The sequence below is a fragment of the Scyliorhinus torazame genome, chromosome 5, assembly GCF_047496885.1.
Source record: "Scyliorhinus torazame isolate Kashiwa2021f chromosome 5, sScyTor2.1, whole genome shotgun sequence".
Taxonomy (NCBI): domain Eukaryota; kingdom Metazoa; phylum Chordata; class Chondrichthyes; order Carcharhiniformes; family Scyliorhinidae; genus Scyliorhinus; species Scyliorhinus torazame.
The window spans coordinates 260,989,650-261,014,116 of NC_092711.1; the positions used below are offsets into that span (position 1 = coordinate 260,989,650).

The following is a 24,467-nucleotide window of genomic DNA, read 5'->3' on the forward strand; positions in this document are numbered from 1 at the left end:
TGTGCCCGGGATAATTTCCTGGAACAGTATGTAATGGAACCTACAAGGGAACAAGCGGTCCTAGATCTGGTCCTGTGTAATGAGGCAGGATTGATTAATGATCTCATAGTTCGGGATCCTCTTGGAAGGAGCGACCACAATATGGTGGAATTTAAAATACAGTTGGAGGATGACAAGGGAAAATCGAACACTAGTGTTTTGTGCTTAAATAAAGGCGATTACAATGGGATGAGAGAAGAACTAGCTAAGGTAGACTGGGAGCAAAGACTTCATGGTGAAGCAGTTGAGGAACAGTGGAGAACCTTCCGAGCGATCTTTCACAGTGTTCAGGAAAGGTTCATACCGACAAAAAAGAAAGACGGTAGAAAGGAGAAAAATCGACCGTGGATATCTAAGGAGGTGAGGGAGAGTATCAAATTGAAGGAAAAAACATACAAAGTGGCAAAAATTAGTGGGAGACTGGAGGACTGGGAAGTCTTTAGAGGACAACAGAAAGCTACTAAAAAAGCTATAAAGAAGAGTAAGGTAGACTATGAAAGTAAACTTGCTCAGAACATAAAAGCAGATAGTAAAAGCTTCTACAAATATATAAGACAAAAAAGAGTGGCTAAGGTAAATATTGGTCCTTTGGAAGATGAGAAGGGAGATTTAATAATAGGAGACGGGGAAATGGCTGAGGAGCTGAACAGGTTTTTTGGGTCAGTCTTCACAGTGGAAGACACAAATAACATGCCAGTGACTGATGGAAATAAAGAGATGATAGGTGAGGACCTTGAGATGATTGTAATCACTAAGGAGGCAGGATTGGGCAAGCTAATGGGGCTAAAGGTAGACAAGTCTCCTGGCCCTGATGGGATGCATCTCAGAGTGTTAAAAGAGATGGCTAGGGAAATTGTAAATGCACTCGTGATAATTTATGAAAATTCACTAGACTCTGGGGTGGTCCCAGAGGATTGGAAAGTAGCAAACGTGACACCACTGTTTAAAAAAAGGAGGTCGGCAGAAAGCGGGTAATTATAGGCCGGTAAGCTTAACTTCTGTTGTAGGGAAAATGCTGGAATCTATCATTAAGGAGGAATAGCGGGGCACCTGGAGGGAAATTGTCCCATTGGGCAGATGCAGCATGGGTTCATAAAGGGTAGGTTGTGTCTGACTAATTTGGTAGAATTTTTTGAGGACGTTACCAGTGCAGTAGATAACGGGGAGCCAATGCATGTGGTATATCTGGATTTCCAGAAAGCTTTTGACAAGGTGCCACACAAAAGGTTGCTGCATAAACTAAAGATGCATGGCATTGAGGGTAACGTGGTAGCATGGGTAGAGGATTGGTTAACTAACAGAAAGCAGAGAGTGGGGATAAATGGGTGTTTCTCTGGTTGGCAACCTGTAACTAGTGGGGTCCCTCAAGGATCAGTGTTGGGCCCGCAGTTGTTCACAATTTACATAGATGATTTGGAGTTGGGGACCAAGTGCAATGTGGCAAAGTTTGCAGACGACACTAAGATGAGTGGTAAAGCAAAAAATGCAGAGGATACCGGAAGTCTGCAGAAGGATTTGGATAGGTTAGGTGAATGGGCTAGGGTCTGGCAGATGGAATTCAATGTTGCCAAGTGTGAGGCTATCCATTTTGGGAAGAATAAGAGCAGAATGGATTATTATTTCAACGGTAAGATGTTAAAACATGCTGCTGTGCAGAGGGACCTGGATGTGCTGGTGCACGAGTCGCAAAAAGTTGGTGTGCAGGTGCAACAGGTGATTAAGAAGGCTAATCGAGTTTTATCTTTCATTGCTAGAGGGATGGAGTTCAAGACGAGGGAGGTTCTGCTGCAATTGTATAAGGTGTTGGTGAGGCCACATCTGGAGTATTGTGTTCAGTTTTGGTCTCCTTACCTGAGAAAGGACATATTGGCACTGGAGGGAGTGCAGAGGAGATTCACTAGGTTGATCCCAGAGTTGAGGGGATTAGATTATGACGAGAGGTTGAGTAGACTGGGACTGTACTCATTGGAGTTTAGAAGGATGCGGGGGGATCTTATTGAAACATATAAAATTATGAAGGGAATGGATAGGATAGATGCGGGCAGGTTGTTTCCACTGGTTGGGGAAAGTAGAACTAGGGGGCATAGCCTCAAAATAAGGGGAAGTAGATTTAGGACCGAGTTTAGGAGGAACCTCTTCACCCAAAGGGTTGTGAATCTCTGGAATTCCTTGCCCAATGAAGCAGTTGAGGCTCCTTCTTTAAACGTTTTTAAGAAAAAGATAGATACCTTTCTAAAGAATAAAGGGATTCGGGGATATGGTGTACGGGCCGGAGAGTGGAGCTGAGTCCACAAAGATCAGCCATGATCTCATTGAATGGCGGAGCAGGCTCGAGGGGCCAGATGGCCTCCTCCTGTTCCGAGTTCTTATGTTCTTATGTTCTTATAAGTGTACCATGTGATTCAGCCTCAATTTTATGTTGGCCTCTGAGCAGAACACAACACACATAGCTCTGCTGTGGATACCTCCAAGCTTTATATATTTATATCAATGCTTTTGTATCCCGAGTCTAAATAACTGAACCCACAAGTTTACAAGTGATTGGTGTAACGAGACACTATTCATATGTAACAAATTGAAACATCCACTGTCGGCAGTCAAAATTGAACGAAATTTAGAGAATATGAAACCTGATGTACATGTATCTCACCTGTTTCTTCTGCCACTTACCTTAAATCTGTGCATTCTGATTAGCAAACCTTCTGCCACTGGAAGCAATTTCTCCTTTATTTTGCTGTGAACCAGGATTGCAACTCAATAAAAAATAAATATTCGTCTCTTAATGGTCTAGTTAAACACATGTCTAGAATCCCAGGTATGTAAGGTCTTTGTGTTTTCTGAATACAAATATTTCACCTTTAAAGGAACCTAAAACCAAAAAGTGGAAGATAATTTCAAAAGGAAGTAATTCTTAAGTTGCCACTTGTTTTGTGGAATAAATAAATGGTGGCTTAAAGTATTATTGACCATAAATCTCTTCATTTTCAGTCATGTGATGCATGCAGTATCCCTCAATGACATGGAATGTGACCACCTATCTGCCTTAGCCACTCGACAAGTGAAGATTAAACGGGACCCTGTCTACGGTTTTGGATTTGTGGCCGGTAGTGAGAAACCTGTGATAGTACGAGCTGTGTCACCAGGTGAGACATGAAAAGTTTTTGAGAATTCTTTTTTTATGCTTAAATATTTAATCGATCATTGTCTAGGTTACATCCTTAGCTAACAATGAGGATTTATTCATTCCTCCCCTTATTCAGTCAAACCATGTTAGAAGACCATGCAATTATTCTTACATTTCGTTCACCAATGGCTCATTATACAGTGCAGTTACTTAGTCAATGGTTGCCCGCAAGTACTTCCCTAAAGTAGCTATTGTTCATGAGTGAACAAGGTGAATGTTAGCATGATATTTGACCATGGGGAAATCACAAGCTCCAACTTGCCCTACCCATAATCAAGAGTGGGATACGTGCCTTTTTTTACACTTTCCCTAATAGTTCAGTCATGGGTTTAAATTTGAGATACTTTGCAGAGTATAAAAGAACTTTATTAAATTTCAAAATAAGTTCTACTTGATAAGTCAACTGTTGTATCCCTGCTGTCCTTCAAAAATCAAAGCTTTGATACATGTTGAAAGATGGCTTACAACTGAAATTAAATAACGGAGCACGAAAGCTTGGAGTCTTTGTTATATTTGAACAGCCATGTTCTATTTTTAGTAACTTCCATCAATCTTTTTTCCAATGCTGCTGACTTGATGTATTGACTCCTTGCTGAAATACAGTTGCACAGCTGCCTTATTCCTTATTCAATGTACAACTATTTGTTTGTGAGCCTTGGTAGTGAATGCTGCCAGACAATTTCATCACAATAGCCATCACGATGGAGTTCAACCCTGACATCACAAAACATCCATTCACATGAAATTGAAAGAGGAGTCATTGGGCGGTATGGTAGCATACTGAGTATGTTATTAGAGGTCTGGATTAATGATCCGGTGACAGGAGTTCAATTCCTACCATGGTAGTTGGAGCTTTAAACTCAATTAATTAAATAAAGTCTGGATTAAGAAAGGTGACCATGGAACCACTGGATTGTTATATAAACCAACTGGTTTGTTTACATAAAGGAATCTGCCGTCTTTACTTGGTTTGGCCTATATGTGACCCCAGACCACAGCAATGTGGTTGACCCTTAACTTCCCTGGTCTAACAAGCCTCCATTGTATTCAGAGGTAGCTCACTGCCACCATCTCAAGGCCAATTAAGATTGGAGAGTCAAGTCCATATCCCAGGAATGCATTAAAAAAATGGAAACAGGTGCTGGAATCTTGATCAATTTACTCCTTTATAATCCAAGTGCTTTTGGGCCAATTAAATCACCTTTATTACTGCCAAAGTTGCAATCAACTAAATTGAGTCTAAGATCGCCATGATTCAATTACTCACTGGATAAATATGCTGAGCACAGTGTTTCAAGCAGTTTTAGAAAAATAAAACACTGAGTGCAAATCAAAAATTAGCCATATTTCCTTTCAAAGTTATCAATGTGCTTTCCCAATGACTCCACTGTTAATTACACTACCTAATCTGGAAATGAGCCATATAGGCAAGGATAGATCAAAATTTGATCCACTATCTGTGCTGCAAAGGCTGGTCTTAGCCAAGGAAGCAATTATCCGATAGAATTGGCCTCAGTGTCCCTGAGCTAGGTATGGGGTGGAATCAGCCAATGGTCCCTCCTCACCTGATGGTTATCCAATATCTTCCTACTGGAAAATCTGTGCTTAAATGTAGGACCTGACTCAACTTTGATAGTCCGTGTGGTAATAACGACAGTCCTTGTGACTGAAGTACAGCTACTTGGGAGAGGTACGAGGTAACTACCGGAGCAAGTAGGATCATAGCCCAAGGTCCTGAGACAAGGAGGGGTAACAATGGAGGGAGAAGATAAAGTGGCTTACATATGTTTTAATTAATGTTGTTTGAAACATTTTGCTGCAGTTGTGTTAGTAATGTTCACAACTCTGACTGACATTTGGACCGATTGCATGCAGGGAAATTAATGAATCTGGTACATGTTCCTCTGACAGACGTGCTGGTCCTGTGTAACCACAAGCCCCCTCACGTTACCACCAATAAATGAAAATATTGCTTCCCCCAATGCCAGGCCTACAAAAATCGCTCTTCATATCTCACTCATTTGACAGAAAGTGGCTGTGGTAGTTATAAAAATAGCTGCAATTTCATTTCACACATGAATTAAATTAATTTTTAAGTTGTATTAACTTTGTGAAATTGGGAATTCCTTATATAAAGTCGAAGCTACCAATCAGGTATCTAGAATTCATGAACATAATAGATGGCATGTTGTGGGAAGGCTAACTCGTACATATTGTAGAACACTACCCATACCAAGGAATATTGCAAAAGTGTAACCCGATCTTGAGGTTCAGATGGTCTTGTGATTTATGATGTTGCTTCCCAGTAAATATGCTTCCTTGGAATCACTCCTTTATGTATACTGTTCCACACATAATGAAAAAGAAATCAAACAAAAGAATCAGTTTAACCCTCGTAAATCTTGATTATAAAAGCCAGTTGTTACAACCACCTTCATATTACATTTTTCAAAGCAACAGAAATGTTTTCAGCAAAAAAAATGAAAGATTAAAATGTTGCTCTTCTAATTGCTCAGTTAGTAAATTCATTCCCTGAGATGGCCCAGAAAAGGAGCCTGAAAAAACATACTAGCGATCAGAGACTAAGGGCCAATCCCATCTCCTGGAAATACCTGCCAAGTGTGCAGTGAAAGATGTGGGTCGGGATTCTCCGATAATGGGGCTAAGTGTTGATGCCCCATTATCGGGATTGGGAGGCCCCAATCGCGGGCCTGGCCACCGTGGAGGCCCCCCCGGAGTCGGATCCCCCCCTCCCCCAAACCAGGACGGCCCCCGCAGCCAGAACGGCGAGGTCCCGCCGGGTAGGACCACATGTGAACGACGCCGGCGGGACTCGGCCGAGCTCAGCGGGCATTCGGCCCGTCGAGCGCGAAGATGGCCGGGGGGGGGGGGGGGGGGGGGGGGGGGGCCGCATTGAGAGGCATCATGGGATTCGAGCCCCTCCCCCCCCCCCTCCCCCTCCCCGGCAATTGGGTCGGAGAATCCTGCCCGTGGCTGTAGGATCAGGCTCATCAGCCATGCAAGAACCCATGACTAAGGGCAGCACGGTGGAGCAGTGGGTTAGCCCTGCTGCCTCACAGCGCCGAGGTCCCAGGTTCGATCCCGGCTCTGGGTCACTCTCCATGTGGAATTTGCACATTCTCCCTTGTCTGCGTGCGTTTCGTCCCCACAACACAAAGATGTGCCGGCTAGGTGGATTGGCCATGCTAAATTGCCCCTGTAGCCACCTGGGTTGACCACTTCCCGACTTTAAAATGGAGACCCGCAAAGAATGCAGGGAAATTCAGTCAACACAGGCAAAACCAGCAGGTGCAAAGTTTCCTGTGTGTCAGAACTTGCAGAAACCCAGACAGCACTGAAACTAACAACCATCTGCATATTAATGAGCGATCCCCGGGAACAATTGGAAACAGTTAGAATAAACAAGGTCAAGCCAGACTCCTCGGCGCCAGCAGGAGCCAAGACAAAGAAGGCCAATGGACACTTAGGGACCGCCCAGCGATCAGGGAACAGCTCCAGTATTGGAGAAATCGATCCAAGTGATCGGAACGTAGTCCAATCACTTGGAACCAGGTACGGGGTCCGCCCAAAGGGGTGCGGAGCCCCTGGGGACTATAAAATAGAGTCCCCAAGTTCAATTTGTCCTTCTTGGCAGGGTCTCTCAGCAGCTCGAAACAACCCTTGAACTTGACCTGCCTAAGTTGCTGCATCAACCAAGTAAGTCTCCAGTCAACGCACACTATGAGATAGGCACTCCTAGCTAGTAGTCCATACCAGCTTTGAAGCCTGCAGACTCAGAATCGAACGAAAGGCCATTTGTTCCCCTGACCCGGTGGGCCAGTTCCAAAGCTAAGTATAGGCCTTTTAGTGTTAGAGATAGTCTAGTAAGTATAGTTCTATGCATGAGTAGTGATTGACTGTGTATAATAAATGTGTTTTGATTTGAAACTTACTAACTGGTGTATTGAGTTATTGATCAGTACATGAACTTGAACCTCGTGGTGGTATCATAAAGATACCTGACGACTCTGGAGCAAAGGTTATAGAAACAGAGCAAATTAAACAAAGACACAACGGGCAACATTTAAGAGCCAACCAAAAGTTAGCAACACCTCTTAATTGAAAAAAATTAATTGGGTACTCTAAATTTATTTTTAAAAAGGACCCATGACCGGTAACACAAAGTTTTGAACAATTATACTCGTTAGTGAGTGATCACAGAAGAACTAGAATCGAGGCCCTCTTCTGAGTCCCTGGAACAGTACTGGTCTGTGACCTCGCCCTTCAGTGGACTGTTTAACAGACCGCTCTTTATCCCTGGCCTGACTGCTGCCCATGCATGCCCGATGACTCAGCTTGTGCTGATCCTAACTCTAAATTATCCTCCAGAGTATGTACAGTGCTAGTACCTGAGCTGTGGCTGAGAGTGTCAGATTAAGTGAAGTGCAAATTCTTAAATGTATGCTGCTATATCATCATTGGGTGGCTGTGGCTGGTTAGCTGGGAGTTCATGGTGTCTGAAAGCAGAATATGAGAATGGAATGGTTGGTGTGAGGAGATGAAGATGGGGTGGGAATCAAGATGTCCATGATCTCACCACAGCAGCTTGCTCATCATGTCAGATAGATGGATGAAGGTGAGCTGGGAGTTGAGAAGGACGCAAGGCCAGAGAAGACCGTCATCCTCAATGTTCTTGGTGACATTGAATGGCACAGGCTTTGTTACAGCCAGCCCCAATATTTGTAGAACCATCTCCTCTGTAGTGGTCAGGACATGCAGACACCCTTGTTCCCCCAGTGGATTTGCTCTGGTCTCTTCTATTGTGTGCCAGCTTGTCCTGCAAGGAATAGGGCAGAATGTCAATGATCCTGTTGCACTGTGTTTGGGTTTTGTGCCTCTCAAAGTTGCATACCTGAAGGTGTGTGGAGGCAGAAAGAGATGGGTTTGCAGCATTGGTAAATATGTGAGGATGTTAGGCAAAAATCCTGAATGCCAAAGGTTGCTGATGAGTGTGAGTGATAGGGGTGTCATGCATTGAACAGAGTGAGAGGCTGGAGGAGGGGGGGATGGGAGATGTCATGTGAAGATGCATTCACTAACTGGGGCCTCCTGCAAGAGATCATTAGACTTCTTGTGCAAATGCTGTCTGGTCCTCTGGTCCATATGCTGGGAATTGACTTCCCTGACTATTCGATCCTAATCCCTTCTGAGGGTTTCCTTGAGGATCCCCTGTTCTCCAGCGGAACTATAGCATTTTTCTTCCTCTCCATTTTCACCACTAAATCTTCTGGTTTTGCATCTGTGAACCTGGAGCTCCTTCGCTGCCCCAGTGTTCCATCTTCCTTCTCTAGAATTGCAACACTAGTATGTGCAGACGAGAGTTGAATACAACTGAGGCTTTATTACACTAAGATGTGTGGCCTCCTACAGCAGCTGGCAAAATGGCTGCTGTATGGGGAGCACACATATTTATACTCCACCTACTGGGCGGAGCCAGGAGGCAGGACTACCCCCGTACTTGTTGTACAGGGCCTTACCACACATCTCCTAATATATACAACAGTGGTGATTACCACATTCACCCCCTGTTAAAATTGAGTCTGGCGGGGGTGGTGGAGAACTATATACTGAACAAGTTTTAATATACAGAGGCAAAAAAAATTTTGGAGTCCAGTACATGGTGCTTTAACAGTCCCGAACCAATTAAAGGTATAGCCAGTCCGGGGCCTTGATCTGACATTGGGAGCGACGCAGTGGTGGCGGCGATTCCGGTGCCGGTCTGCTCCTCGGTGACTCCGGGAGCGTGCCGAAATCCTCCTCATCCTTGGGCATGGGCAGGGGGAGGATTGAAGGTCCCGGGGGGGTTGCTGCTGGGTGCACCGGGGGAGGGGAGGGTGGCGCCGGGCCGGAGGGGTGTGTGTGTGGGGAACCTGCTGGTGCCAGGTCCCTGAGGGAGACAGTATCCTGGCAGCCGTCGGGGTATGCTACGTAGGCATACTGGGGGTTAGCCTGGAGTAACTGCACCCTTTCAACCAACGGGTCCACCTTGTGGAGTTGTACGTGCTTACGGAGGAGTACGGGTCCTAGAGCTGCGAGCCAAGTCGAGAGCGACACCCCGGATGTGGACTTCCTGGGGAAGGCAAAGAGACGTTCATGGTGTGTGTCGTTAGTCGCAGTGCATAGGAGCGACCGAATGGAGTGCAGGGAGTCGGGGAGGACCTCCTGCCAGCGGAGGGCAGGGAGATATCTGGACCGTAGGGCCAGCTGGACGGCCCTCCAGACCGTCCCATTCTCCCTCTCCTCCTGCCCGTTTCCCCGGGGGTTATAGCTGGTTGTCCTGCTGGAGGCGATACCCCTGCTGAGCAGGAACTGACGCAGCTCATCACTCATGAATGAGGATCCCCTCTCGCTGTGGATGTAGGCGGGGAAGCCAAACAGAGCGGAGATGGTGTTGAGGGCTTTGATGACAGTGGCAGACGTCATGTCGAGGCATGGGATGGTGAAGGGAATCTGGAGTACTCGACCACACTGAGGAAATATGTGTTACGGTCGGTCAGAGTCCGGAGACTCTGGCACATGTACCTCGGGATAGGACATCGGGGGGCTCGTTGAGCTTACCGGGGCGATACAAAATCTCGTAGTTGTAGGTGGAGAGCTCGATCGTCCCCCGCAAGATTTTATCGTTTTTTATCTTGCCCCGCTGTGTGTTGTTAAACATGAAAGCTACCGACTGTTGGTCAGTGAGGAGAGTGAATCTCCTGCCAGCCAGATAATGCCTCCAATGCCGCACAGCTTCAACGACAGCCTCGGCCTCTTTTTCGACGGAGGAGTGTTGAATTTCGGAGGCGTGGAGGGTGCGGGAAAAGAATGCCACGGGCCTGCCTGCCTGATTGAGGGTGGCGCCTAGAGCGACGTCTGATGCGTCGATCTCCACTTGAAAGGGTAACATCGCGTCGACTGCGTGCATCGCGGCCTTGGCGATGTCGGCCCTAATACGGTTGAAGGCCTGTTGACCCTCGGCCGTCAGGGGGAAAAGAGTGGACTGGATGAGTGGGCGGGCCTTGTCCGGATAGTTTGGGACCCACTGAACGTAGTAAGAAAAGAACCCTAGGCAGCGTTTGAGGGCATTGGGGCAGTGGGGAAGGGGGAGTTCCATAAGGGGGCGCATGTGGTCGGGGTCGGGCCCCAGAACTCCGTTCTGAACCACATAGCCAAGGATGGCTAAGCAGTTTGTGCTGAATACGCACTTCTCCTTGTTATAGGTGAGGTTTCGGAGAGTGGCGGTGTGGAGAAATTTGGCACGGTTGGCATCATGGATGCTGATCGTGGTCGCAGATGGTGACGTTGTCCAGGTACGGGAGAGTGGCCCGCAGCCCGTACCAGTCGACCATTCGGTCCATCTCCCTTTGGAAGACTGCGACCCCGTTGGTGACGCCGAAGGGAACCCTAAGAAAATGGTAGAGGCCGCCATCTGCCTCGAAGGCAGTGTATGGGCGGTCCGCCTTGCGGATGCGGAGCTGGTGGTAGGCGGATTTTAGGTCTACAGTTGAGAAGATCCGGTACTGTGCAATCTGATTGACCATATCAGATATGCGTGGGAGGAGGTACGTGTCGAGCTGCGTGTACCGATTGATGGTCTGGCTGTAGTCCACGACCATTCGGTGTTTCTCCCCAGTTTTGACCACTCCACTTGAGCTCTCCAGGGGCTGTTGCTGGCCTCGATGATGCCGTCCCAAAGCAGCCGGTGGACCTCAGACCTGATGAAGGTCCTGTCTGGGCGCTGTACTGTCTGCTCCTGGTGGTGACGAGTTTGCAATCCAGGGTTAGGTTTTGTGAATAGGGAAGGTGGGTCGACCTTTAGGGTTGTGAGTCCGCATACAGTAAGGGGTGGTAGGGGCCCGCTAAATTTCAATGTTAGGCTCTGGAGGTTACACTGGAAGTCCAGGCCAAGTAGCAGGGTAGCGCAGAGGTTGGGGAGGACGTAGAGGCGGAAGCCGCTGAATTCTACGCCCTGGATCGTGAGCGTGGCTATACAGTACCCCCGGATCGCCAAGGACTGGGACACGGAGGCCAGGGAGATTCTCTGATTGGCGGGGTGTACCATGAGGGAGCAGCACCTTACAGTATCGGGATGGATGAAGCTTTTGGTGCTCCCAGAGTCCAGCAGACAGGAGATCTCGTGCCCATCGATCTTCACTCTTGTCGAGGCGGTGGCTAGATTGTGCAGGCAAGACTGGTCAATCGTGACCGAGGCGAGTCACTGGTGTCGGACGATGGGGTGCCCGGGGGGCACGGGTCCTGGTACGATGGTGGCGCCCATGTGCCGTGGGGGAGACAAGATGGCGACAAATGGAGATCCTGAGGTGGACAAGATGGCGACGCCCACGGGCCGCACATGGCGGGGGTTGAAAAAGTTGGCGGCGCCCACTGGCCGCACGTGGTCCGAGGAGGGGAAGATGGCGGCGCCCACTGTCCGTACGCGGTGGTGGTCGGGGCGATCGCGGCGACTGAGTGGGCCTGGCACACCGCGGCAAAGTGCCCCTTCTTGCCGCAGGCCTTGCAAAGGGCGGTGAGGGCCGGGCAGCGTTGGCGGGGGTGTTTTTGCTGCCCACAGAAGTAACGTCTGGTGCCCCCGGGGTTGGCCAGCTGGCGCATGGCAAAGGCGTAGGATTGGCTGAGTGGAGTCCCCGGTGGGGCGGCCTTCTGCGGAGTCCACGATACGTAGGAAGAGTGGGCCGCGCGGCCGGGAGTGTAGGCCTGGATATTGCGCGAGGCAATTGTCATCGATAGCACCAGCTTTTTGGTTTCCGCGAGGTCGTGCGTGGCCCCCTCTAAAAGTCGCTGGCGAATGTGGTCTGACCCTATCCCCGTGACAAAAGCGTCCCGCATGAGGAGGTTCGAATGTTCTGTGGCCGTGATGGCCTGACGGTCACAGTCTCTGACCAGGGGAATTAAAGCATGCCAGAAATCTACGGACTCACCAGGGAGCTGACTACGAATAGAGAGTATGTGTCTGGCGAAGAGCGTGTTCGTCCGCTGGGCGTAGTTCTCTTTCAGTAGCGCCATGGCTTCATCATAGGTCGGCGTATCCTGGATAAGCGGAAAAAATTTGGAGCTCAGCCGCGAGTAGAGGATCTGGATCTTCTGAGCTTCCGGAATTGGGTCTGGTGTAGACCTGACATAAGCTTTGAAACAAGCTAGCCAATGTTCAAAGTCCTTTTTGGCGTTGCTTGATTGCGGATCCTGCTGCAGGAGATCCGGCTTGTTGCGGAGGTCCATCTTCTGAAAATTTTAGTGTAATAAATTGATGCACGATCAATTGCACAAAGACGAGAGTTGAATACAACTGAGGCTTTATTACACTAAGATGTGTGGCCTCCTATAGCAGCTGGCGAAATAGCTGCTGTATGGGGAGCACACATATTTATACTCCGTGTACTGGGCGGAGCCAGCAGGCAGGGACTACCCCGTTACCTGTAGTACAGGGCCATACCACACATCTCCTAATATATACAACAGTGGTGATTACAACAAGTTTTCAACAGCAGCTTCCTTTCACTGAGTGCACGTTCAGATACCCTTTAAGAAGAACAGGCTGGCTGCACCACATGGGAACCAAAGGCAGCCAGCAGCAGGGCAGCCTTAGGCACTGCGCTACAATCATAGAGATGAGGTGACAACTGCACATATGTGTGCTGTCCATTCCAAGAATGACCACTTTCTCAAATTTCCAAAGGCTAGTGAAAACTGTACCTCAATAAGAATCAGCATCTTATGCAGAGGGCTGGAGAGAGAATTGGAACACGAGAGCTGTCAATTAAAAAACTGCAGATGAAATTAAAATGGTTGTCAAAAGATTAAAAGGTTGATATTTTACTATAATTTGTTGATGCATTGTTGATATGCAGTAAATTGTGTTTTTTTATTGCATTAAATACAAGCAGTGTTTTATAGGCAGGCATGTACTGTGATCTGGCAATTTGGACAATGTTTCCAGACCTCTTGGACAGTCATATATTCATTTATCATGTATTCTCTGAAACAAGCTGTAACATATTTCTGCATAGTGCAGACGGTTTCAGTTTAGGCAGGTATCATGGCCGGTACAGGCTTGGAGGGCCGAAGGGCCTGTTCCTGTGCAGTATTGTTCTTTGTTCTTTATCGTGATTACAATTTTAAACTACATATGAGAAAGTTTAATATATCTTTACTTTAGTCTAAAAATGGGCGGTGTACAGAGACACAGTAGTTAGCACTACTGCCTCACAGCGCCAGGGACCCGGGTTCAATTCCAGCCTTAGGGTGACTCTCTGTGTGGAGTTTGCACATTCTCTGGTGCATGCGTGGGTTTCCTCCGGGTGCTCCGGTTTCCTCCCACAGTCCAAAGATGTGCAGGTTAGATGGATTGGCCATGATCAATTCACATGGTTACAGGGGGTAGCGGGGCTAGGGCGTAGGTTGAGTGCTCTTTCAGAGGGTCAGTGTAGACTCAGTGGGTCGAATGGCCTCCTTCTGCGCTGTTGGGATTATATGAATATGCTGTGCCATTTTTCAAAGGATTCAAGTCACTTGGGTAGATGGTCAATTTGCCATTCAAGTGCAAAACTAACTTTGCCAAATAGCACCCATTGTAGAAAGCAAAAAAATCATTGGCGGCATTCTCTCAGCCCGGAGCCGGGCCGGAGAATCCCCGCGACTGGCGCGAATCGCGACATGCCGCCCCTACGCCGGCATGCGATCCTCTGCAGAACGGAAAATTGGCGCCATTGGCGCTGGCTTGGTTGGTGCAGCGCCCAGTTCACGCCGGGATCAGCAGCTGGAGCGACGTGAACCGCTCCAGTGCTGCGCTGGCCCCCTGTAGGGGCCAGAATTGCTGATCCTGAGGCCGTGTTGATGCCATCGAGAAAAGCGACGGCATTTCCAACGGCATCAACACTTAGCCTCAGGATCACAGAATCCCGCCCCATATTTCCAGTTGGAAATAAACATTGAAAGTTTTTTCAGTAGAAAAAAAGATTGTGTAGCTTCTAGAATGCTGATCTGCAAAGTTAGTTTCACAATCAGCAGCAAGCTGAAAATCTTAGCAAAAGTGATTTGTTGGCCTTTAACAATAATGTGAAGCTTGTACAGCAGGAGTAGATCTTTCAGCCCTTCCAACCTGCTCAGCCATTCGATATGGTCATGGTTGATTTGATTGTTGACTTAACTCCACTTTCCTGTATGCCCCCTGGCCAACAGCTCAATTCATCCTCATTGCCGATGAAGTAAATGACAAAGTGGGAGTCCGAAGAGTTCACAAAAATGATGTTTATTCAGCATAACAGCAGTATTTACACAGAACTCCAATACACATCACAGGGTCCTCACTCCTTTCTGTCAGCTGGTACATCAGCTGACCTGTTATAATAGTGCTGGATAATTCACAACCCAATCAGCACTAGGGAACAATGATCCCCAGCTGGATGAGTCCCATGCAGGGTTATAACACCCCCCACCCCATAACCATTGACTCACAAAAACACAACAAATAGGAGCCTTTCTAATTGCTTGCTGCAGCTCCAAGCTAGCTTTCTGCATTCCTTGTATGAGCACATCCTTGAACATCAATACTCTTTAAGCATCAACACTTATAGGTTTCACACCTTTTAATAAATATTTGGATTTTCCATTTTTACAACCGAAGTGAATAACTTTACATTTCCCTACATTATATTCCATTTACCATCTTTTTGGCCACTCACTTAACCGATCTATATCTCTTTGAAACCTCTCTGTGTCCTCCCCACAACTCCCTTTCCACTTAGCTTGGCATCATCAGCAACCTTTTATACATTACTCTCTCTCTTCATCTAAGTCATTGATATAGATTGTAAATAGCTGAGGCACCAGCACTGATCCCTATGATACTTTACTGCCTGTCAACGTCAAAAAGCCCTGTTTATGTCCACTTTCTGCTTTATGTCAGTGGTAGCTTGGCCCTAGCCTTGTATGCCCTGGGATCGCAACTGCACATCTAAATATTTCTTAAATGTTATGGGGGTCTCTGCCTCCACCACCCTTTCAGGCAGCAAATTCCAAATTTCTATCACCCTCGGAGTGAAAGGGTTTACCTCACATCCCCTCTAAACGTCCTGCTACTTGCCTTAAATCTATGCCCCCTGTTCATTGACCCCTCCACCAAGGGGAAAGGTTTGTTCTTGTCTACTCTATCTATGCCCCTCATAATTTAATACATCTCAAACATGTCCCCCCTCTGCTCCAAGGAAAACAATCCAAGTCTGTGGGCAGCATGGTATCACAGTGGTTAGCATAGTTGCTTCAGAGCTCCAGGGTCCCAGGTTCGATTCCCAGCTTGGGCCACTGCCTATGCGGAGTCTGCACGTTCTCTCTGTGTCTGCGTGGGTTTCCTCCGGGTGCTCCAGTTTCCTCCCACAGTCCAAATATGTGCAGATTAGGTGGATTGGCCATGATAAATTGCCCTTAGTGTCCAAAAAGGTTAGGTGGGGTTACTGGGTTACGGAGATAGGGTGGAGGCGTGGGCTTAAGTCGGGTGCTCTTTCCAAGGGCTGGTGCAGACTCGATGGGCTGAATGGCCTCCTTTTGCACTGTAAATTCTATGATTCTATCCAATCTCTCATGGGTAATTTATAGTTGACTATGTACAATAAAGGCTGAGACAAAAAAGACTGGCCTCACCCTGAAACACTTTTGGTGTGGATTCAGGGTTAATGTAAATTTTGGCCTTTACCCCTCAAATTCAGCCTAGCCCGTTCTGAAACACATGTTTATGGTTGCACAACCCTTCCTGAAAAACACTGATTTCTAATTGGTTTATCTTGATGTGGCATAGCCATTCTTGCACATTTCTTGGGGGTGATCTCTCCCGCAATACAATATTCATCATAATATTTGGGTTAACGGTCCTTCTTAACCTCTGACTACAATCCTGCTCTTGGGATTGCGGCTGAGCTCCCTCTAAGCCTGCCAATCTGGGTGCATGCCTTGCTGCCATTCCACTCCACTGTTGGTTTACCTAACCCTCCTGCAGGTACTGAAGCTCTGCAGTGCCTTTCTCAGTGCATTCGGTGACTTGGGCTACTTCAATCGCCTTATCCGGGGAGATCTTTGTCTCAGCCAGCACTTTCCATTGTACATTGATGTTATTGATGCCACATACCAGATGGTCACACAGCATGTCACTCAGTGCCATGCCAAATTCGCAATATTCAGTCGTTTGGCGGAGTCTTGCAACAAACGCCAAAATCATCTCTCCTGGGTCCCTGACAGCCAAAATAAATTTATAGCGCTGCAGTATGATGGAGGGTCTGGGGTTGTAGTGCTCTTTCACAAGCGTCACCAATTGGTCAAATGGTTTTGTGTTGGTCGGGGCCTCGGGGACATTAAACTCCTTATGAGCTTGGAGGTCTGGGGACCACAAATTGTTAACAAAATGACCTTTTTCTTATCTTCACCTGTGATCTTGTTGGCGGTTGTAAAGAAGCACCAGAGCCGTTCAATATAGCGGCACCAGTCTTTGCTCCTCACACCCCCCCCCCCCCCCCCCCCCCCCGGCAAACAGACATATTTTGCCTAATTTAGGCACGATTTTTCACCCTGTTTTTATGCTGACTTTGTTTTTCTTTGTTTCTTGGAAGCTCCCAATGCAACCCCTTTCCCACGAATTCTGAGACTTGCGATTGTTGTTCGATTTATACTCGTCGCCAATTTAGTGGCTTGAGGCAACATGAGGCGGCATCTTGTCTTACAAGAGGGGTTTATTGGGAACAGAAGAAAGGTTAATTATATACAGGCAGAGTTGTCTCTCAAAAAGATCTTCGCTCTACGACTCCCAGGCCCATACTGCCCAGGCCCCTGCTCCAAGGACCCCGTGCACTTTCCCCACTGGCTGGGGTTCCCACTCTCACGGACGATAGGTCACATGGCCCGCAAGGGATGGCCTCTTAAAAGGGTCACGTTACCACACTATCCATGAACCAATCCTCTGTCCATACCTTGCCCTTACCTTGCCCATTAACCTTTTGTGTGGCAACTTATCAAATGTCTTTAGGAAATCCAGTTATACTGCATCTACTGCTTCCCCTTTAGCAACTCTATCAGAGACATAAATTCTCCTCATCTCCGTCTTAAGAACAAGACTTCTTATTTTTAAACTGTGTGCCCTAGCTTTAGTTCCCCCCACAAGTGGAAACACCCTCCCAGTATCCGCCCTATCAAGCCTCAGGATCTTCTATGTTTCAATAAGATCACCTCATTATTCTAAACTCCAATGGGTATAGGCCCAACCTGGTCAACCTTTCTTCACAAGATAAGCTCCTCATTCCAGGAATGAGTCGAGTGAAACTTCTCTGATTTGCTTCTAACACAGTTATATCCCTATTCAAATCAGGAGACAAAAGCGCTACAGAATACTCCAGGCAAGGTCTCACCAAGGTCTTGAACCTCCTTACTTTTATATTCCATTCTCCTTGCAATAAACTCCACCATTTCATCTGCATACTTACGTGTACCTGCATACTAACTGTTGGCTTTGCTTGATTGTATTATGATTTTCCAAATGTCCTGCTACTATTTCCTTAATAATGGATTCCAGCATTTTACCAATGGCAGATGTTCGGCTGCTCACTGTCCTGTAGTCTCTAGTTTTCTATCTCCTTTTTTTTGTCATTTTCAAATCTGCTGGGTCCTTTCCAGAAAATAGGGAATTTTGGAAGATGGTTAATGAAGATAGTTTTTTCGGACTGGAGGAAGGTTTGAAGTGGAGTTAGGAGGAAGAAAGAGATTCAAATGAGCAATAAAGAGGGAAAAAACACTTTGTCCAAAAGGCGTTTAACTACAGAAAAGCACAATTCTCTAAAATTAATACTTTTATTATGATTAACTTACATCACTTGAAGCTTGGTGATCCCAGTGAATCTGCTATGAATTCTATGAAATTGCTTAAAAGCAATTTTTAAAATTTATATTTAAAAATTACTTACAGTCACATCGATGAAGGCAATCATAATGCGAGTCCAATTGTTGCCTAAAAACAGAATTCCCGTTCATTCCCATTGTACCAAGCCACTCTTCATCCAAACTGATTGTGAAGAATTCTAATGGGCCAAACTACTTCCCATTCATCCCCATTGTATGGTAGTCCAATTTTCCGCCTTCCTTCCAGTTTTCTTTCATTATATAAAATTACAGTGGACCAAAAGGTTGATTCTGTGATTGAGGAATGGTGTTCACAAGGAGCGCTCCAGGCATTCGATTTCCCAACTTGTATTCCATGTCAACATCACTTCCCACTGGCAACCCTCAATTGCAGCACCAACCCTCAACTGTCTTCTCATTGATTTGTAATTTAAAAATTCCAGTATTCTCTCCCTGTGAAAAGAATTATAATATACTTTGTTGTCAAAGTTTCCAACATGGTGATATTTAAAGTAATTTAAATTACCTTTGTTACATAAGATTTCAGCTTTGGCTCATAGGTATATTTGCCTCCGAGTCAGATGATTGTGAGTTTAAGCTCTACAATTTAGACTTGATTGAGCACATGATCTGGGTTGACAGTACATTACTGGAAATGTTGACTTTCAAAATAAAATTCAAGCCAGGAGCTATTTGCCGTCTTAGGTACACAAGATTTCATGGCACCATTCAAAGAAGAGCTGCAAAATTCTAGAGGAGTCCTAGTAAATATTTATCCCTCAACCAACATTACTGAAACTGATTACTTGGTCTTTATGTCATTGCTTTTTGTGGTATTTAGCTGTGCACATGTTGGTGGCCAGATTTCTATTTGTTCCAACAGTGACTACACGTCAAAATAAAAGTCCTGATATTGTGATAGGTACAATACAAATGCAAGCTCTTTTCTATCTTCATCCTTGATATTTAATACTACTCTTTACACAAGGGCATCAGGGCATCAATTCCAATCATTCCAAACTTAAACATTCAAAATCACTTTCTGCTATTATTCAATTTCCATTAGTCTAACTTCCTGATCAAGCGAATCACATCTCAAATACAAAGATGCATTCCTAATAAGGGGGAATCATTCTCCCTGTGATGTCATCTTTCAAATCAATGTTCATCTTTCCTGTAAATCCAAGTGAATCTTTCCACTCAGATTTTCAATGCTGCCATAGCACAAAACAGCCCTCATTAACGTCACAACTGGGGCCCTCTGTGACTGTGGCGGACTATCCCTATTCACCCTCCTTTACCCTGGAAACCCTTTCAGACAGTAAAGCACACCCAGATAGTGATTGCCTTTGACATTAAGGCAGCACGTGACTGAGTGTGGCATCAATTAGCCCGATTAAACTGAAGTCAACAGGAATCAGAGAAAACATTCCATTGGCTGGAGTCATACCTAGCACAAAGGAAGATTGCTGTGGATGTTCCAGGCCAATCATCTCAGCCCTAAGGCCTCAGAAAAGTGTCTCAAGGCAGTGTCCTAGGCCAAGCAAAGTTTAGCTGCTTCATCAATAATCTTCCCACTACGATTCTCCGAGGTGGGGAGAATTGGCGCCATTTGCACTGGCGTGTTTGGCGAGGCGCTGGTCGCGGGCTGCTGTCTGCGGCCGGGCCGCCGATTTTCCAGCCCGGATGGGCCGAGTGGCTGCGTGGAAACGGCCGTTCACCCCTGTTCGCTGCCGGCGGGAACTCTGTGCCAAGGGTCGGGAGGCGGCCTGTGGGGCGGGGAAAAGCGCTCCTTCACCGAGCGGGCCTCCGATGGGGTCTGGCCCGCGATTGGGGCTCACCGATCGGCGGGCCGGCCTCTCCTCCCCGGGCCTACTTTGTCCCGCTTCCGGCCCCAGAACCCCCGCGCTATGTTGCGTCAGGGCCGGAGCGTTCCGCAAGTGTACCGCGCATGCGTCGGTTGGCGCTTCGCTACTGCGCATGCGTGGGTTGGCGCCGCCCCCAGTCCACACCAGCATGTAAGGCTGGAGCGGCGTGAACTGCTCCAGCGCCGTGCTGGCCCCCTGTGTGAACGCGACGGCGTTCACGATGAGCGTGAACATTTAGTCTCCATTTTTGAGAATTGCGCCCCATACGTATGTATTTCTCACAGAGGAGATTTTTTGCAGATGTATTTTATTTAAGTTAAATTTTTAACCCTTTCATAAACTGAACCATATCCTTAACAGTTCAATCCAAAACTAGGGTCTGAAATCTAAACAAAGGAACCTACAAAGGTATGAGGGGCTATGATAGATTGGGAAACTACCTTAAAAGTTATGATGGTAGCTGGGCATTGGCTAGCATTTAAAGAATTAACAAAGGTTTACAAAAAATTATATTCCTATGAGGCACAAAAGCCCAACAGGAAAGGTGATACAACCATGGCGAAGTTCAAGGCGGCACAGTGGTTAGCACTGCTGCCTCACAGCGCCAGGCACCTGTGTTCAATTCTAGCCTCAGTCTGTGTGGAGTTTGTACTTTCTCCCTGTTGTCGGCGTGGGTTTCCTCAGGGTGCTCCGGTTTCCTACCATAGTCCAAAGATGTAAGTGGGTAGAGTGCGCATTCGAAGAATCGGTGCAGAATTGATGGGCCGAAAAACCTCCTTCTGCACTGTAGGGATTCTATGATTGTATTCGATCAAAGGAAGGGGCTAAAAAAGATGCCAAATAGATATGGGAGCATTTTAGAATTCAGCAAATGAGGACCAAGAAACTGATAAAGAAAGATAAATGGAATATGAAGGTCAAGTATAGAAACAGACTGTAAAAACTTCTATAGATACATAAAAAGGAAAAGATTAACAAAAGTGAATGTGAGCCCACTACAGTCAAAGTTAGGAGAATTTATAAGGAGGGATAAGGAAATAGCGGAGAAACTAAAATATTTTGGCCAGGGTTTTCCATTCTCTGCCGCTAAGATCGGGAATCGTAACCGGGTGGAGAATCCCGCCGTGGGACAAAATCGATATTTGTGCCAGATGGCAAACCGGTCGTGAGTCTCCATGCCAACCGCATAGGTTTCCCAACGGCTCAGTCGGGTTTCCCACTCCACCTCGTCGGGACCATACAAATAACTCATTAGAGCGATTTTTCATGTCATTGGCCAGCAGGACGCACCATTCACAAGCTCGGTGGGATGCTTCGGCCCCTCCAGCCAAGAGTGCCGCTGGCGTGAATTGGTGCAAGTATTGAGGAGCATGGGCCTGGTGGCTTGCAGTCTGAAGGGTGACAAGGTGGTAAGTATCTTCCAAACAATAGCCGACAGGGTACCGAGAGGGGTCATTACTGGTGCTTGTGCTGGAGGGACTCAGGTCGGGATCTCCCCTGGGATAAAGTTGGCTGCTCTCCCCATCTGCAGCCTTTAAACCTATTAAACAGTTGGTCAGTATGTAACAGTTTAAAAAGTTCCCTACATAAAGTGCAAATGTGCTCATCTGTACCCCTATACCATTTAGGCAGTCACTCATTCTCTCGTAAATGCACATCCCTAATGATGAAGTGAAAATAATCTCATCTGCGTTCCTAAACCCTTTAAAATGTCTGTGTACCCTAACTTATTGGATCCCTGCAGAGCTATAAAAATAAACAATCTGATTAATTGCTTTGAAGTTCCAGCGAGCTGTCACTCACAATGGGTAGGATTCTCTGGCTGCGTCCGCCCGGCGACCAGAGAATCCAGCCCGAGGTAAATGGATTTCTCCGTAGTTGGTGTCTCGCCCGTGGCTTTCTTGTGGCGGGCCGGAAGGAAGAATCCAGCCCAATGTTTTAGCTGGAAATGGAGTGTGAATTTCAATGAAAACAATCCAGCTCAAAGCATTCAGCCTCCTAGCCATACATAGTGCCTTCAATACTACAAAATACCTCAAAAGGCAATGAAATTGACTGTGTGAAACCACTTTAAAGGCATAACTTTCACCTTCATTTCACAGACATTTAAACTTGGTATACTGACAGATTAAGTAAGGATGGCAAATTTCTTTCCCTAAATGGTATTAGTGAACCAGATGGATTATTTATGACAATTGATGACAGCTTCATGCTCACCAACAGTGATGCCAGCTTTTAATGACAGATTTTATTAACTGGATTTACATTTCACCAGCTGTTGTAATAGTATTTGAATCCATGCTCCCAAAGCATTAGCCTGGCCCTCTGGGTTATTAGCCCAGTGACACTGCCACTATACCACCATCTCCGCTCCCCTCCTCCCCATCCTATTAAAGGGGGGAAGAGGGAAAGCACAGAACTACAGACCTGTGAGCCTGATACCCATAGTAATTCTTTAATCTGCTATAAAATATGTGATAACTATCAACATAGAAAATAATGGTAGAATTGGGCAGAGTCAACATGGATTTCTGAAAGGGAAATAATTCCAAATCATTTGACAAGATGTAAGGATGCAACTAGCAGAATATATAAGGGGGAACCACGAGATGTGGTGTATTTGGATTTTCAGAAGGCTTTCAATCAGGAGCACAGTAAGAGTCTTACAACACTAGCTTAAAGTCCAACAGGTTTGATTCGAATCGCTCGCTTTTGGAGCACTGCTCCTTCCTCAGGTGAATGAAGAGGTGGGTTGCAGAAACATATATAGAGACAAAGTAAAAGATGCAAGACGATACTTGGAATGCGGGTCTTTGCAGGTAATTAAGTCTACAAGTCCAGACGGAGCAACTGAAGAGAGAGATAATCGCGGGTTAAAGAGGTGTGAATTGTCTCAAGCCTGGACAGTTGATAGGATTTCGCAAGCCCAGGCCAGACGGTGGGGGGGTGAATGTAATGCGACATGAATCCGAGGTACCCGTTGAGGCCGTACAAATGTGTGCGGAACTTGGCTATAAATCTCTGCTCGGCGATTCTGCGATGTCGCCCGTCCTGAAGGCTGCCTTGGAGAATGCTTACCTGAAGATCAGAGGCTGTATGCCCTTGACTCCTGAAGTGTTCCCCGACTGGAAGGGAACATTCCTGCCTGGCGATTGTTGCGCGATGTCCATTCATCCGTTGGCGCAGCATCTGCATGGTCTTGCCAATGTACCACTCTTCGGGACATCCTTTCCTGCAGCGTAAGAGGTAGACAATGTTGGCCAAGTCGCACGAGTATGTACCACGTACCTGGTGGGTGGTGTTCTCACGTGTAATGGTGGTACCCATGTCGATGATCTGGCACGTCTTGCAGAGATTGTCATGGCAGGGTTGTGTGGTGTCGTGGTCGCTGTTCTGAAGGCTGGGTAGTTTGCTGCAAACTATGGTTTGTTTGAGGTTGCGCGGTAGTGGGGGTGTGGGGATGACCTTGTTAAGATGTTCAGCTTCATCAATGATGTGTTGAAAGCTGCGAAGAAGATGTCATAGTTTCTCCACTCGAGGGAAGTACTGGACGACGAAGGGTACTCTGTCGGTTGTGTCCCGTGTTTGTCTTCTGAGAAGGTCGGTGCGGTTCTTCCCCAGAGGTGGCCTTCCGGACGCGTGACAATGCAGAATCACCGAGCATCAACTTAGCGCCAAGTTACGCACACATGAGTACGGCCTCAACCGGGACCTCGGATTCTTGTCGCATTACATTCACCCCCCCCACCATCTGGCCTGGGTTTGCGAAATCCTACCAACTGGCCTGGCTTGAGACAATTCACACTTCTTTAATCTATGATTATCCCTCTCTCCAGTTGCTCCGTCTGGACCTAAAGACTTAATTACCTGCAAAGACTTGCATTCCAAGTATCGTCTTGCATTTTTGACTTTATCTGTATATATGTTTCTGGAACCCAGCTCTTCATTCACCTGAGGAAGGAGCAATGCTCCGAAAGCTAGTGATTCGAAACAAACTTATTGGACCTGTTGTAAGACTTCTTACTGTGCTCACCCCAGTCCAACGCCGGCATTTCCACTTCAATCAGGAGGTTAGTAAAGACAACTAAAGCACATGGGATTGGGGGTAATATACTGGCATGGATCGGGAATTAGTTAATAGACAGAAAGCAGACAGTAGGAATAAACAAGTCATTCTCAGGTTGGCACACTATGACTAGTGGGGCACTGCAAGGGTTAGTGCCTGGGCTCCAACAATTCACCATTTATTTCAATTTGTTTGCAGGGACCAAATGTAATTTTCCAAGTTTGCTGATGACATAAAACTAGGTGGGAATGTCAATTGTGAGGAGGAAGCAAAGAGACTTCAACTGGATTTAGATAGGCAAAACTCACAGGAGATTCTGTTAAAATGGCAGGGATACTAAATCAATACTTTGCCCCAATTTTCACTGATGAAGAGG

At 46.7% G+C, this 24,467-nt stretch overlaps 1 protein-coding gene across 7 annotated transcripts in view; it reads left to right on the plus strand.

Moving 5' to 3' along the window:
* Nucleotides 1-24,467, plus strand: part of frmpd3 (FERM and PDZ domain containing 3) — a 698,336-nt gene that overhangs the window by 460,089 nt on the left and 213,780 nt on the right. For 6 of the 7 annotated variants that reach the window (XM_072505444.1, XM_072505439.1, XM_072505443.1 and 3 more), the window contains one exon: nucleotides 3,028-3,182. In XM_072505444.1, the coding sequence (XP_072361545.1) occupies nucleotides 3,035-3,182 (148 nt within the window). In that variant the 5' untranslated portion in view covers nucleotides 3,028-3,034. Of the gene's footprint in view, nucleotides 1-3,027; nucleotides 3,183-24,467 lie in introns of those variants that run through there. The other variant, XM_072505445.1, reaches the window with a different exon arrangement.